The sequence below is a fragment of the Coregonus clupeaformis genome, chromosome 17 (assembly GCF_020615455.1).
Source record: "Coregonus clupeaformis isolate EN_2021a chromosome 17, ASM2061545v1, whole genome shotgun sequence".
Lineage (NCBI taxonomy): Eukaryota > Metazoa > Chordata > Actinopteri > Salmoniformes > Salmonidae > Coregonus > Coregonus clupeaformis.
The window spans coordinates 67,533,292-67,545,682 of record NC_059208.1 but is presented as its reverse complement, the minus strand read 5'-3'; the positions used below and the strand labels follow the sequence as shown (position 1 = coordinate 67,545,682).

General features: G+C 42.1%; 1 protein-coding gene across 1 annotated transcript; it reads right to left on the bottom strand.

Annotated features, from left to right (window-relative positions):
* Positions 1–1,855: 1,855 nt before the first annotated feature.
* LOC121585837 (probable 39S ribosomal protein L24, mitochondrial) lies at positions 1,856–11,761 on the bottom strand. Its single transcript, XM_045226673.1, has 4 exons — positions 11,681–11,761; positions 8,337–8,523; positions 7,945–8,040; positions 1,856–2,122 (listed from the first exon to the last, which is right to left on the bottom strand). The coding sequence occupies exons 1-4, from the start codon at positions 11,695–11,697 to the stop codon at positions 1,889–1,891; spliced, it is 534 nt and encodes a 177-aa protein (XP_045082608.1). The 5' UTR covers positions 11,698–11,761; the 3' UTR covers positions 1,856–1,888.
* Between the last annotated feature and the right edge of the window lie 630 nt (positions 11,762–12,391).

Below are 12,391 nucleotides of genomic sequence, written 5' to 3'. Positions count from 1 at the left end.
TATACAGTGGGGGAAAAAAGTATTTAGTCAGCCACCAATTGTGCAAGTTCTCCCACTTAAAAAGATGAGAGAGGCCTGTAATTTTCATCATAGGTACACGTCAACTATGACAGACAAATTGAGAAGAAAAAAATCCAGAAAATCACATTGTAGGATTTTTAATGAATTTATTTGCAAATTATGGTGGAAAATAAGTATTTGGTCACCTACAAACAAGCAAGATTTCTGGCTCTCACAGACCTGTAACGTCTTCTTTAAGAGGCTCCTCTGTCCTCCACTCGTTACCTATATTAATGGCACCTGTTTGAACTTGTTATCAGTATAAAAGACACCTGTCCACAACCTCAAACAGTCACACTCCAAACTCCACTATGGCCAAGAACAAAGAGCTGTCAAAGGACACCAGAAACAAAATTGTAGACCTGCACCAGGCTGGGAAGACTGAATGTGCAATAGGTAAGCAGCTTGGTTTGAAGAAATCAACTGTGGGAGCAATTATTAGGAAATGGAAGACACACAAGACCACTGATAATCTCCCCTCGATCTGGGGCTCCACGCAAGATCTCACCCGTGGGGTCAAAATGATCACAAGAACGGTGAGCAAAAATCCCAGAACCACACGGGGGGGACCTAGTGAATGACCTGCAGAGAGCTGGGACCAAAGTAACAAAGCCTACCATCAGTAACACACTACGCCGCCAGGGACTCAAATCCTGCAGTGCCAGACGTGTCCCCCCTGCTTAAGCCAGTACATGTCCAGGCCCGTCTGAAGTTTGCTAGAGTGCATTTGGATGATCCAGAAGAGGATTGGGAGAATGTCATATGGTCAGATGAAACCAAAATATAACTTTTTGGTAAAAACTCAACTCGTCGTGTTTGGAGGACAAAGAATGCTGAGTTGCATCCAAAGAACACCATACCTACTGTGAAGCATGGGGGTGGAAACATCATGCTTTGGGGCTGTTTTTCTGCAAAGGGACCAGGACGACTGATCCGTGTAAAGGAAAGAATGAATGGGGCCATGTATCGTGAGATTTTGAGTGAAAACCTCCTTCCATCAGCAAGGGCATTGAAGATGAAACGTGGCTGGGTCTTTCAGCATGACAATGATCCCAAACACACCGCCCGGGCAACGAAGGAGTGGCTTCGTAAGAAGCATTTCAAGGTCCTGGAGTGGCCTAGCCAGTCTCCAGATCTGAACCCCATAGAAAATCTTTGGAGGGAGTTGAAAGTCCGTGTTGCCCAGCGACAGCCCCCAAAACATCACTGCTCTAGAGGAGATCTGCATGGAGGAATGGGCCAAAATACCAGCAACAGTGTGTGAAAACCTTGTGAAGACTTACAGAAAACGTTTGACCTGTGTCATTGCCAACAAAGGGTATATAACAAAGTATTGAGAAACTTTTGTTATTGACCAAATACTTATTTTCCACCATAATTTGCAAATAAATTCATTAAAAATCCTACAATGTGATTTTCTCATTACTTTGTTATATACCCTTTGCCCGGGCAGTGTGTTTGGGATCATTGTCATGCTGAAAGACCCAGCCACGTTTCATCTTCAATGCCCTTGCTGATGGAAGGAGGTTTTCACTCAAAATCTCACGATACATGGCCCCATTATATAACAAAGTATATAACAAAGTATTGAGAAACTTTTGTTATTGACTAAATACTTATTTTCCACCATAATTTGCAAATAAATTCATAAAAAATCCTACAATGTGATTTATTTTTCTCATTTTGTCTGTCATAGTTGACGTGTACCTATGATGAAAATTACAGGCCTCTCTCATCTTTTTAAGTGGGAGAACTTGCACAATTGGTGGCTGACTAAATACTTTTTTCCCCCACTGTAGGCCTACAGTAGGTCCATAAAGAGCAGTCACTAATTTTTCCCCCGTGGTGACCAATGCGGAAACAAGAAGGGGGAGGGAGACCATGGATGCAATGCCCCAACCCAACCCATGGCTGTGTGGCCCAGACACCAAAGGGTCTCTCCCCTCAGTACCAATAGGTCTTCCGGTTCCTCCTGGGCTCTTCGATGCCCAGCTTCTCCATAACCTCCTCCTCCAGAGTCTTGAGGGAGGGCGTGTAAGTCTTCTCCAGTGTGTCCTCCGGACTGGTGTCATTGGGGATTCCAAAATTAGGGGTGTCAATTCAGAAGAAAGGGTGTGTATGTATACTTACACTGAGTATACAAGCATGTAGCTGACCCAACTCACCTACAGTGCCTTCAGAATGTATCCACACCCCTTGACTTATTCCACATTTTGTTGTGTTACAGATTTTTTGTCACTGGCCTACTTCAAGAACAGGATTGTAGATTGCTTAGACATTTATTTACGACATGAATACAAATCAAAACATGTAAGACAAACTCTGAAAGCATAATAAATAGTGAATTCTGCAGAATTTATGCCTGAAACAGGACCAGTAATCGAGTTACATTTCTGTATGCATAATGTCAAAGTGGAAGTATGTTTTACAAATTTTTGCAAATTAATAAAAAATGAAAAGCTGAAAAATGTATTTAGTCAACAAGTATTCAACCCCTTTGTTATGGCAAACCTAAATAAATTCAGGAGTAAACATGTGCTTAAAAAGTCACATAATAAATTGTATGGACTCACTCTGTGTTTAACATGCCTCAGTCAAGCAGTGAATTTCAAACACAAATTCAACCACAAAGATCAGGTAGGTTTTCCAATACCTCGCAAAGAAGGGCACCTATTGGTAGATGGGTAAATATAAATGGAATATCCCTTTGAGCATGGTGAAGTTATTAATTAAACTTGATGGTGTATCAATACACCCAGTCACTACAAAGATACAGGCATCCTTCCTAACTCTGTTGCCGGAGAGGACGGAAACCACTCAGGGATTTCACCATGAGACTAATGGTGACTTTAAAACAGTTACAGAGTTTAATGGCTGTGATAGGAGAAAACTGAGGATGTATCAACAACATTGTAGTTACTCCACAATACTAACCTAATTGACAGAGTGAAAAGAAGGAAGCTTGTACAGAATAACATGCATCCTGTTTGCAACAAGGCACTAAGCAATTAACTTTTGGTAATGAACGTTTGGAGCAAATCCAATACAACACATTACTGAGTACCACTCGCCATATCTTCAAGCATAATGGTGGCTGCATTATGTTATGGGTATGCTTGTCATTGTTAAGGCCTGGGGAGTTTTTCAGGATAAAAAAGAATGGAGCTACAGTGAGGGAAAAAAGTATTTGATCCCCTGCTGATTTTGTACGTTTGTCCACTGACAAAGAAATTATAAGTCTATAATTTTAATGGTAGGTTTATTTGAACAGTGAGAGACAGAATAACAACAAAAAAAATCCAGAAAAACGCATGTCAAAAATGTTATAAATTGATTTGCATTTTAATGAGGGAAATAATTATTTGACCCCTCTGCAAAACATGACTTAGTACTTAGTGGCAAAACCCTTGTTGGCAATCACAGAGGTCAGACGTTTCTTGTAGTTGGCCACCAGGTTTGCACACATCTCAGGAGGGATTTTGTCCCACTCCTCTTTGCAGATCTTCTCCAAGTCATTAAGGTTTCGAGGCTGACGTTTGGCAACTCGAACCTTCAGCTCCCTCCACAGATTTTCTATGGGATTAAGGTCTGGAGACTGGCTAGGCCACTCCAGGACCTTAATGTGCTTCTTCTTGAGCCACTCCTTTGTTGCCTTGGCCGTGTGTTTTGGGTCATTGTCATGCTGGAATACCCATCCATGACCCATTTTCAATGCCCTGGCTGAGGGAAGGAGGTTCTCACCCAAGATTTGACGGTACATGGCCCCGTCCATCGTCCCTTTGATGCGGTGAAGTTGTCCTGTCCCCTTAGCAGAAAAACACCCCCAAAGCATAATGTTTCCACCTCCATGTTTGACGGTGGGGATGGTGTTCTTGGGGTCATAGGCAGCATTCCTCCTCCTCCAAACACGGCAAGTTGAGTTGAGGCCAAAGAGCTCCATTTTGGTCTCATCTGACCACATCACTTTCACCCAGTTCTCCTCTGAATCATTCAGAAGTAATTAATTTGCATTTTATTGCATGACATAAGTATTTGATCACCTACCAACCAGTAAGAATTCCGGCTCTCACAGACCTGTTAGTTTTTCTTTAAGAAGCCCTCCTGTTCTCCACTCATTACCTGTATTAACTGCACCTGTTTGAACTTGTTGCCTGTATAAAAGACACCTGTCCACACACTCAATCAAACAGACTCCAACCTCTCCACAATGGCCAAGACCAGAGAGCTGTGTAAGGACATCAGGGATCAAATTGTAGACCTGCACAAGGCTGGGATGGGCTACAGGACAATAGGCAAGCAGCTTGGTGAGAAGGCAACAACTGTTGGCGCAATTATTAGAAAATGGAAGAAGTTCAAGATGACGGTCAATCACCCTCGGTCTGGGGCTCCATGCAAGATCTCACCTCGTGGGGCATCAATGATCATGAGGAAGGTGAGGGATCAGCCCAGAACTACACGGCAGGACCTGGTCAATGACCTGAAGAGAGCTGGGACCACAGTCTCAAAGAAAACCATTAGTAACACACTACGCCGTCATGGATTAAAATCCTGCAGCGCACGCAAAGTCCCCCTGCTCAAGCCAGCGCATGTCCAGGCCCGTCTGAAGTTTGCCAATGACCATCTGGATGATCCAGAGGAGGAATGGGAGAAGGTCATGTGGTCTGATGAGACAAAAATAGAGCTTTTTGGTCTAAACTCCACTCGCAGTGTTTGGAGGAAGAAGAAGGATGAGTACAACCCCAAGAACACCATCCCAACCGTGAAGCATGGAGGTGGAAACATCATTCTTTGGGGATGCTTTTCTGCAAAGGGGACAGGACGACTGCACCGTATTGAGGGGAGTATGGATGGGTCCATGTATCGCGAGATCTTGGCCAACAACCTCCTTCCCTCAGTAAGAGCATTGAAGATGGATCGTGGCTGGGTCTTCCAGCATGACAACGACCCGAAACACACAGCCAGGGCAACTAAGGAGTGGCTCCGTAAGAAGCATCTCAAGGTCCTGGAGTGGCCTAGCCAGTCTCCAGACCTGAACCCAATAGAAAATCTTTGGAGGGAGCTGAAAGTCCGTATTGCCCAGCAACAGCCCCGAAACCTGAAGGATCTGGAGAAGGTCTGTATGGAGGAGTGGGCCAAAATCCCTGCTGCAGTGTGTGCAAACCTGGTCAAGACCTACAGGAAACGTATGATCTTTGCAAACAAAGGTTTCTGTACCAAATATTAAGTTCTGCTTTTCTGATGTATCAAATACTTATGTCATGCAATAAAATGCAAATTAATTACTTAAAAATCATACAATGTGATTTTCTGGATTCCGTTGAAGTGTACCTATGATAAAAATTACAGACCTCTACATGCTTTGTAAGTAGGAAAACATGCAAAATCGGCAGTGTATCAAATACTTGTTCTCCCCACTGTATATGTGCTTTCTTGAGCAGGGGGACCTTGCGGGCGCTGCAGGATTTCAGTCCTTCACTGCGTAGTGTGTTACCAATTGTTTTCTTGGTGACTATGGTCTCAGCTGCCTTGAGATCATTGACAAGATCCTCCCGTGTATTTCTGGGCTGATTCCTCACCGTTCTCATGATCATTGCAACTCCACAAGGTGAGATCTTGCATGGAGCCCCAGGCCGAGGGAGATTGACAGTTATTTTGTGTTTCTTCCATTTGCGAATAATCGCACCAACTGTTGTCACCTTCTCACCAAGCTGCTTGGCGATGGTCTTGTAGCCCATTCCAGCCTTGCGTAGGTCTACAATCTTTTCCCTGACATCCTTGGAGAGCTCTTTGGTCTTGGCCATGGTGGAGAGTTTGGAATCTGTTTGATTGATTGCTTCTGTGGACAGGTGTCTTTTATACAGGTAACAAACTGAGATTAGGAGCACTCCCTTTAAGAGTGTGCTCCTAATCTCAGTTTGTTACCTGTATAAAAGACACCTGGGAGCCAGAAATCTTTCTGATTGAGAGGGGGTCAAATACTTATTTCCCTCATTAAAATGCAAATCAATTTATAACATTTTTGACATGTGTTTTTCTGGATTTTTTTGTTGTTATTCTGTCTCTCCCTGTTCAAATAAACCTACCATTAAAATTATAGACTGATCATTTCTTTGTCAGTGGGCAAACGTACAAAATTAGCAGGGGATCAAATACTCTTTTCCCTCACTGTAAGCACAGGCAAAATCCTAGAGGAAAACCTGGTTCAGTCTGCTTTCCACCAGACACTGGGAGATGAATTCACCTTTCAGCACGACAATAACCTAAAACACAAGGCCAAATCTACACTGGAGTTGCTTACTAAGAAGACAGTGAATGTTCCTGACTGGCTGATTTACAGTTCTCACTTAAATCTACTTGAAAATATATGGCAAGACCTGAAAATGGTTGTCTAGCAATGATCAACAACCAATTTGACAGAGCTTGAACAATTTTGAAAAGAATAATGGCCAAATGTTACACAAACCAGGTGTGGAAAGCTCTTAGAGACTTCCCCAGAAAGACTCACAGCTGTAATTGCTGGCAAAGGGGCTTCTACAAAGTATTGACTCAGGGGTGTGATATTTCTGTATTTAATTTTCAATAAATTAGCAAACATTTCTAAAAATATGTTATCACTTTGTCATTATGCGCTATTGTGTGTAGATGGGTGAGATTATTCTTTTTTTAATCCATTTTGAATTCAGGCTGTAACACAACAAAATGTGGAATAAGTATAGGGGTATGAATACTTTCTGAAGGCACTGTAACTTCCACAGTCTGTCATATGGTACCCATCACCCTAATCCCACAGCCCATTTCATCCAACTGCCAAAAGCAGTCCCTCCAGGATTTCACATGAATTTTTTGTGATATTTGTGGGCAAAAATGCTTGATTTTGCACGGCAATATGCAATGCTTTTGCCCAATTTGTCACAGAAATGCACTGACAAAGGTTTGTTGACGTGTGACTTGATTGAACCATATTATGCGGTAAATCTGCGAGATTGGTTGAAATTGCGAGGCCTGTTTTTGTAGTGCGTGATCGGTCAGTTTTATGCGATAATATTGCGATGGTTTTACTGTTTTATGCAGTAATTTGTCAAATTTGCAAGCCCTCGCATAATATGCGGGGAATTGTTGATTTTGCTAAAATGCGATCGCAGAATAGCAAAATCTTGAGACGCAAGAAATTTCAACTTCAGCACAAATCTCACATTGATATAATAAAATGATTTAAAGGCCCAGTGCAGTCAAAATGAAGTTTTCCTGTGTTTTTTGTGTCATATTTGTACAACAGCTGATTAAACTAACATTGTAAAAGTTTAAAATATTTGGAGAAGAAAAAAAATCTACACCAACCATCATAGTAATGTACTTAATTCTTATCCAGAAATGATTTGATATCTAGATAAAAATGGCTGCATTGGACCTTTAATAGACCAATAAAAAAGATAGTTCTAAACCTCTCTAACGATGAACTTAGCCATAAGATGCCTTTGGGAAACCGGGCCCAGGTCTTTGCTTTTGCCGCTGTAGCTTGGCCTGTGAAGCCATTGAGCGGGCTACACAGGTTCAAAGACAGTGCACTAGAAACCGGTATTATAAAAATGTTAGAAGTAAGCCCATCAAGCAATTGAACTGGGCATTTATGAAGCTCCTCTTTGGTAGTCGGGACAGTTTTCTAAAATGCAAAGATAAAATAAATAGGTGACTGCGCAACAACAACCATGAGCTGGCACTATCTGTACCCTGTATCAGTGTATCTCAAGTGGGTTATACAGTATATATGTATACAGAATGGTATACAATTGTTGGGTGCATATACTGAATTTAATGTATGGATGTGTTCTCTGTTATGGAAGTGGCAAACATACCCCCTCTTACAACCATGACTGGGATTCTTACCGTGTTCAGCCCATCCAGGATGACCCAGTTTCTGTGTCTGAAGACCTGTGCCAATTTGCCCTGTTTTCCTTTGTCCTTCCCAGAGAGGATCTCAACCTGGTCAAGGGGGAATAGCATTTTAGAATATCAAAGCTGCAAAACGTTAGGCTAACGGCTGAATAAAACTTGACAGCGACCCACAAATCTCAGTGCTACATTACATTAATCTCATTATCATTATCCTCCATGTGTTGATTTTATAGCAAGGAATTGCTCAACTCAATGGTTAACAGTTTGTTTGTGTCTAATATCTGGTATCTCTGCAAAGGAATTAGCCATATAGCTGCAATACAAGTGTTCTATATTATACATCCTAAAAGTCTTCAATGTCCTTTTGTCTCATGACCACTTACTGTGTCCCCTTTGAAAACAGACCAGTCCTCATAAGCTATGAGCTCTATGAACACCTTTCTTCTCTTCTTGCCTGGTGGGTTCAATCTCTTGGCAGCTATGGTCCTAGGCCGATTTGTGCCGTAGCGGTAGTCTTTAGGGAAGGCAGCCTTAGCGGCCATTGACATTACGGCTGTTAACCGCATTTTCCTGGCAAAAAAATGAAAACAACAGACAAATTTACTTCATTGGTGTGTGTGTGGTTTGAAAAATCAAAGGGAGACAAAGAGAAGTGATGATCTTTCAACATTTACTACTCAAAAGCGTAATTATGGATGCTCACACATGAACCTAACAGTATAGTCACCATATAATTAGGATCTCTATGATAGTGACTATAGGCCTAGATAGCTAGCTAGGTAAATAAGATGAAATGTGCTGATCAGCAAATTTTTTGCTATGATGAAAAGTTGAACATTATAAAATAGATTAAAATCGTTTTTTAAGTATACCGTGTGAATAAATGTGTGCCGTTTGTACTGTAGCTATTGGGATTATGGTTCATTGTTTAGCTAGCTACATGTCTAAACAAAAGATGCCAGATGATTACATGACTCATCAAGTTAGGCAGATGTGTCTGGGGGTGATTACGGCCATCTATTGTATTTCATTAACATCTAGACAATAGTGGCCCATCCACTTAGCTAGATATGCCTGGGGTGTGGTTATAGCATTTCTTTCACATGACCCATCAATTTAGATAAGTGTGTCTGGGTAAGCATCATCTAATATTTTTTAATTTTTTTAAATTATCAAATCAAATCAAACTTATTGGTCACGTACACATATTTAGCAGATGTTATTGCTGGTGTAGCGAAATACTTGTGTTCCTAGCCCCAACAGTGCAGTACTATCTAACAATGAACAACAATACACAAATCTAAAAGTAAAATAATGGAATTAAGAAATACACTGCTCAAAAAAATAAAGGGAACACTTAAACAACACAATGTAACTCCAAGTCAATCACACTTCTGTGAAATCAAACTGTCCACTTAGGAAGCAACACTGATTGACAATACATTTCACATGCTGTTGTGCAAATGGAATAGACAACAGGTGGAAATTATAGGCAATTAGCAAGACACCCCCAATAAAGGACTGGTTTTGCAGGTGGTGACCACAGACCACTTCTCAGTTCCTATGCTTCCTGGCTGATGTTTTGGTCACTTTTGAATGCTGGCGGTGCTTTCACTCTAGTGGTAGCATGAGACGGAGTCTACAACCCACACAAGTGGCTCAGGTAGTGCAGCTCATCCAGGATGGCACATCAATGCGAGCTGTGGTAAGAAGGTTTGCTGTGTCTGTCAGCGTAGTGTCCAGAGCATGGAGGCGCTACCAGGAGACAGGCCAGTACATCAGGAGACGTGGAGGAGGCCGTAAGAGGGCAACAACCCAGCAGCAGGACTGCTACCTCCGCCTTTGTGCAAGGAGGAGCAGGAGGAGCACTGCCAGAGCCCTGCAAAATGACCTCCAGCAGGCCACAAATGTGCATGTGTCTGCTCAAACGGTCAGAAACAGACTCCATGAGGGTGGTATGAGGGCCCGACATCCACAGGTGGGGGTTGTGCTTACAGCCCAACACCGTGCAGGACGTTTGGCATTTGCCAGAGAACACCAAGATTGGCAAATTCGCCACTGGTGCCCTGTGCTCTTCACAGATGAAAGCAGGTTCACACTGAGCACGTGACAGACGTGACAGAGTCTGGAGACGCCGTGGAGAACGTTCTGCTGCCTGCAACATCCTCCAGCATGACCGGTTTGGCGGTGGGTCAGTCATGGTGTGGGGTGGCATTTCTTTGGGGGGCCGCACAGCCCTCCATGTGCTCGCCAGAGGTAGCCTGACTGCCATTAGGTACCAAGATGAGATCCTCAGACCCCTTGTGAGACCATATGCTGGTGCGGTTGGCCCTGGGTTCCTCCTAATGCAAGACAATGCTAGACCTCATGTGGCTGGAGTGTGTCAGCAGTTCCTGCAAGAGGAAGGCATTGATGCTATGGACTGGCCCGCCCGTTCCCCAGACCTGAATCCAATTGAGCACATCTGGGACATCATGTCTCGCTCCATCCACCAACGCCACGTTGCACCACAGACTGTCCAGGAGTTGGCGGATGCTTTAGTCCAGGTCTGGGAGGAGATCCCTCAGGAGACCATCCGCCACCTCATCAGGAGCATGCCCAGGCGTTGTAGGGAGGTCATACAGGCACGTGGAGGCCACACACACTACTGAGCCTCATTTTGACTTGTTTTAAGGACATTACATCAAAGTTGGATCAGCCTGTAGTGTGGTTTTCCACTTTAATTTTGAGGGTGACTCCAAATCCAGACCTCCATGGGTTGATACATTTGATTTCCATTGATAATTTGTGTGTGATTTTGTTGTCAGCACATTCAACTATGTAAAGAAAAAAGTATTTAATAAGATTATTTCATTCATTCAGATCTAGGATGTGTTATTTTAGTGTTCCCTTTATTTTTTGTAGAAGTGTATATAAATATTAGGAGGAGTAATGTCGGAGTGGCATTGACTAAAATACTGTAGAATAGAATAGAGTATATACATATGGAAATTTTTTATATTGCTACCATGCAAATATGCAAGTAATCATTTCACTGTACCATTTACACCTTCTGTATCCTGTGCAGTGACAAATAAACTGATTTCATTTGATATAGTGTGTTTACCAGATATGGTAATGTGAAGAACAACATGAACGGTACCAAAATCAGATTAGGATAAAGGCCAAATTTACTTACTTACTGCTTTTAGTAAGTAGAAACGCCAAACGGATGCTTCACATGTATACATCAGGTGAAATATCGGTCTCATTGTTCTACATTTTGTTCTACATTTTGCACCAACATGGTTGCACCAACATGGTTTAAATTAATCTAGGATTAGAGCTAATCTAGGTTTTGTAAATCTAGGTTTATAATTCATCAGAGATGTGTTGCACCACTTAATTTTAAATCTGGATCAGTAAATCTATGATTAACGGTTTTAAACTATGATTAGTGACATGTTACACCAATATATGAGGTATTTCGTGAGTTGAAACGAAATAGCTAGCCTACTTGACAAAACAGGCCACAAAGTTGCTGTTCCTTGATAAAACAAAAACAATGTAACGTTAGAACTACTGCAACTCCATCGTGAAAGGTTCTCATTGGATGGCTGATTTGAAATAAAATCTGTTATTTACCAGTACTAGACAGACTCATTCGTTAGCTAACGTTAGCTACTGTAGCTAGCTAGTTTATAAACCAAGCTAGCTAGCATAAAATATAATGTAGTATTGTCATTACTTAACGTTTTTAGCCATTTATTATTTATCCGCTAGCCACCTGATCATGGCACGTCAAAGAAGTTCACATTTCTCCGCTTAAAAACCTCGTCGGAGCTGATGGAGGAATTTAGTTACGTACTGGATAATAAAAAGACAGAGAACACGACTGTCAAAAAAAAGAAAGACACCTGGGCCATTTTACGCCACAGATTTAATGGATCGACATGGATTAAAGAGAAGTGGGACCCAAATCGGATGAAGGCTTGCTGGAAAAACTTAAAAGCGAAAGCCAAAAATGATGCGGCAGGGGATTTTTCAGACCAGAGGGGGGCCTCCGTCCAAGGGAATTGATCCTCTCTCCCTGAAGATATGCGAGATGATTCCCCAGCAGTTTACCCCTCTCCTTAACCCCTATGATGACGACCGACAACTCGAAGCACCAATATTTAGTAAGCATAAATAAGTGGTAAATATCAATGACTATAATGCACGTTAAAACGAACGTTAATGCTACTTCACTACAATGTTACCGTTATCAGGCCCATTACATTATGTTGCATAACATCATCATTCGTACCAAGGCGGGGCATATCATAAGCCCCAATTCAATTGTTGTACGTAAATAGCCTACTAAGAATGAGTTAATTTTCTTTCCTTTCGTTGAGCTGACAACCTGTGCCGTGGAGAAACAGCAGTGCCTGGATCTTGCACTAGCAGCAAAAACACCAGA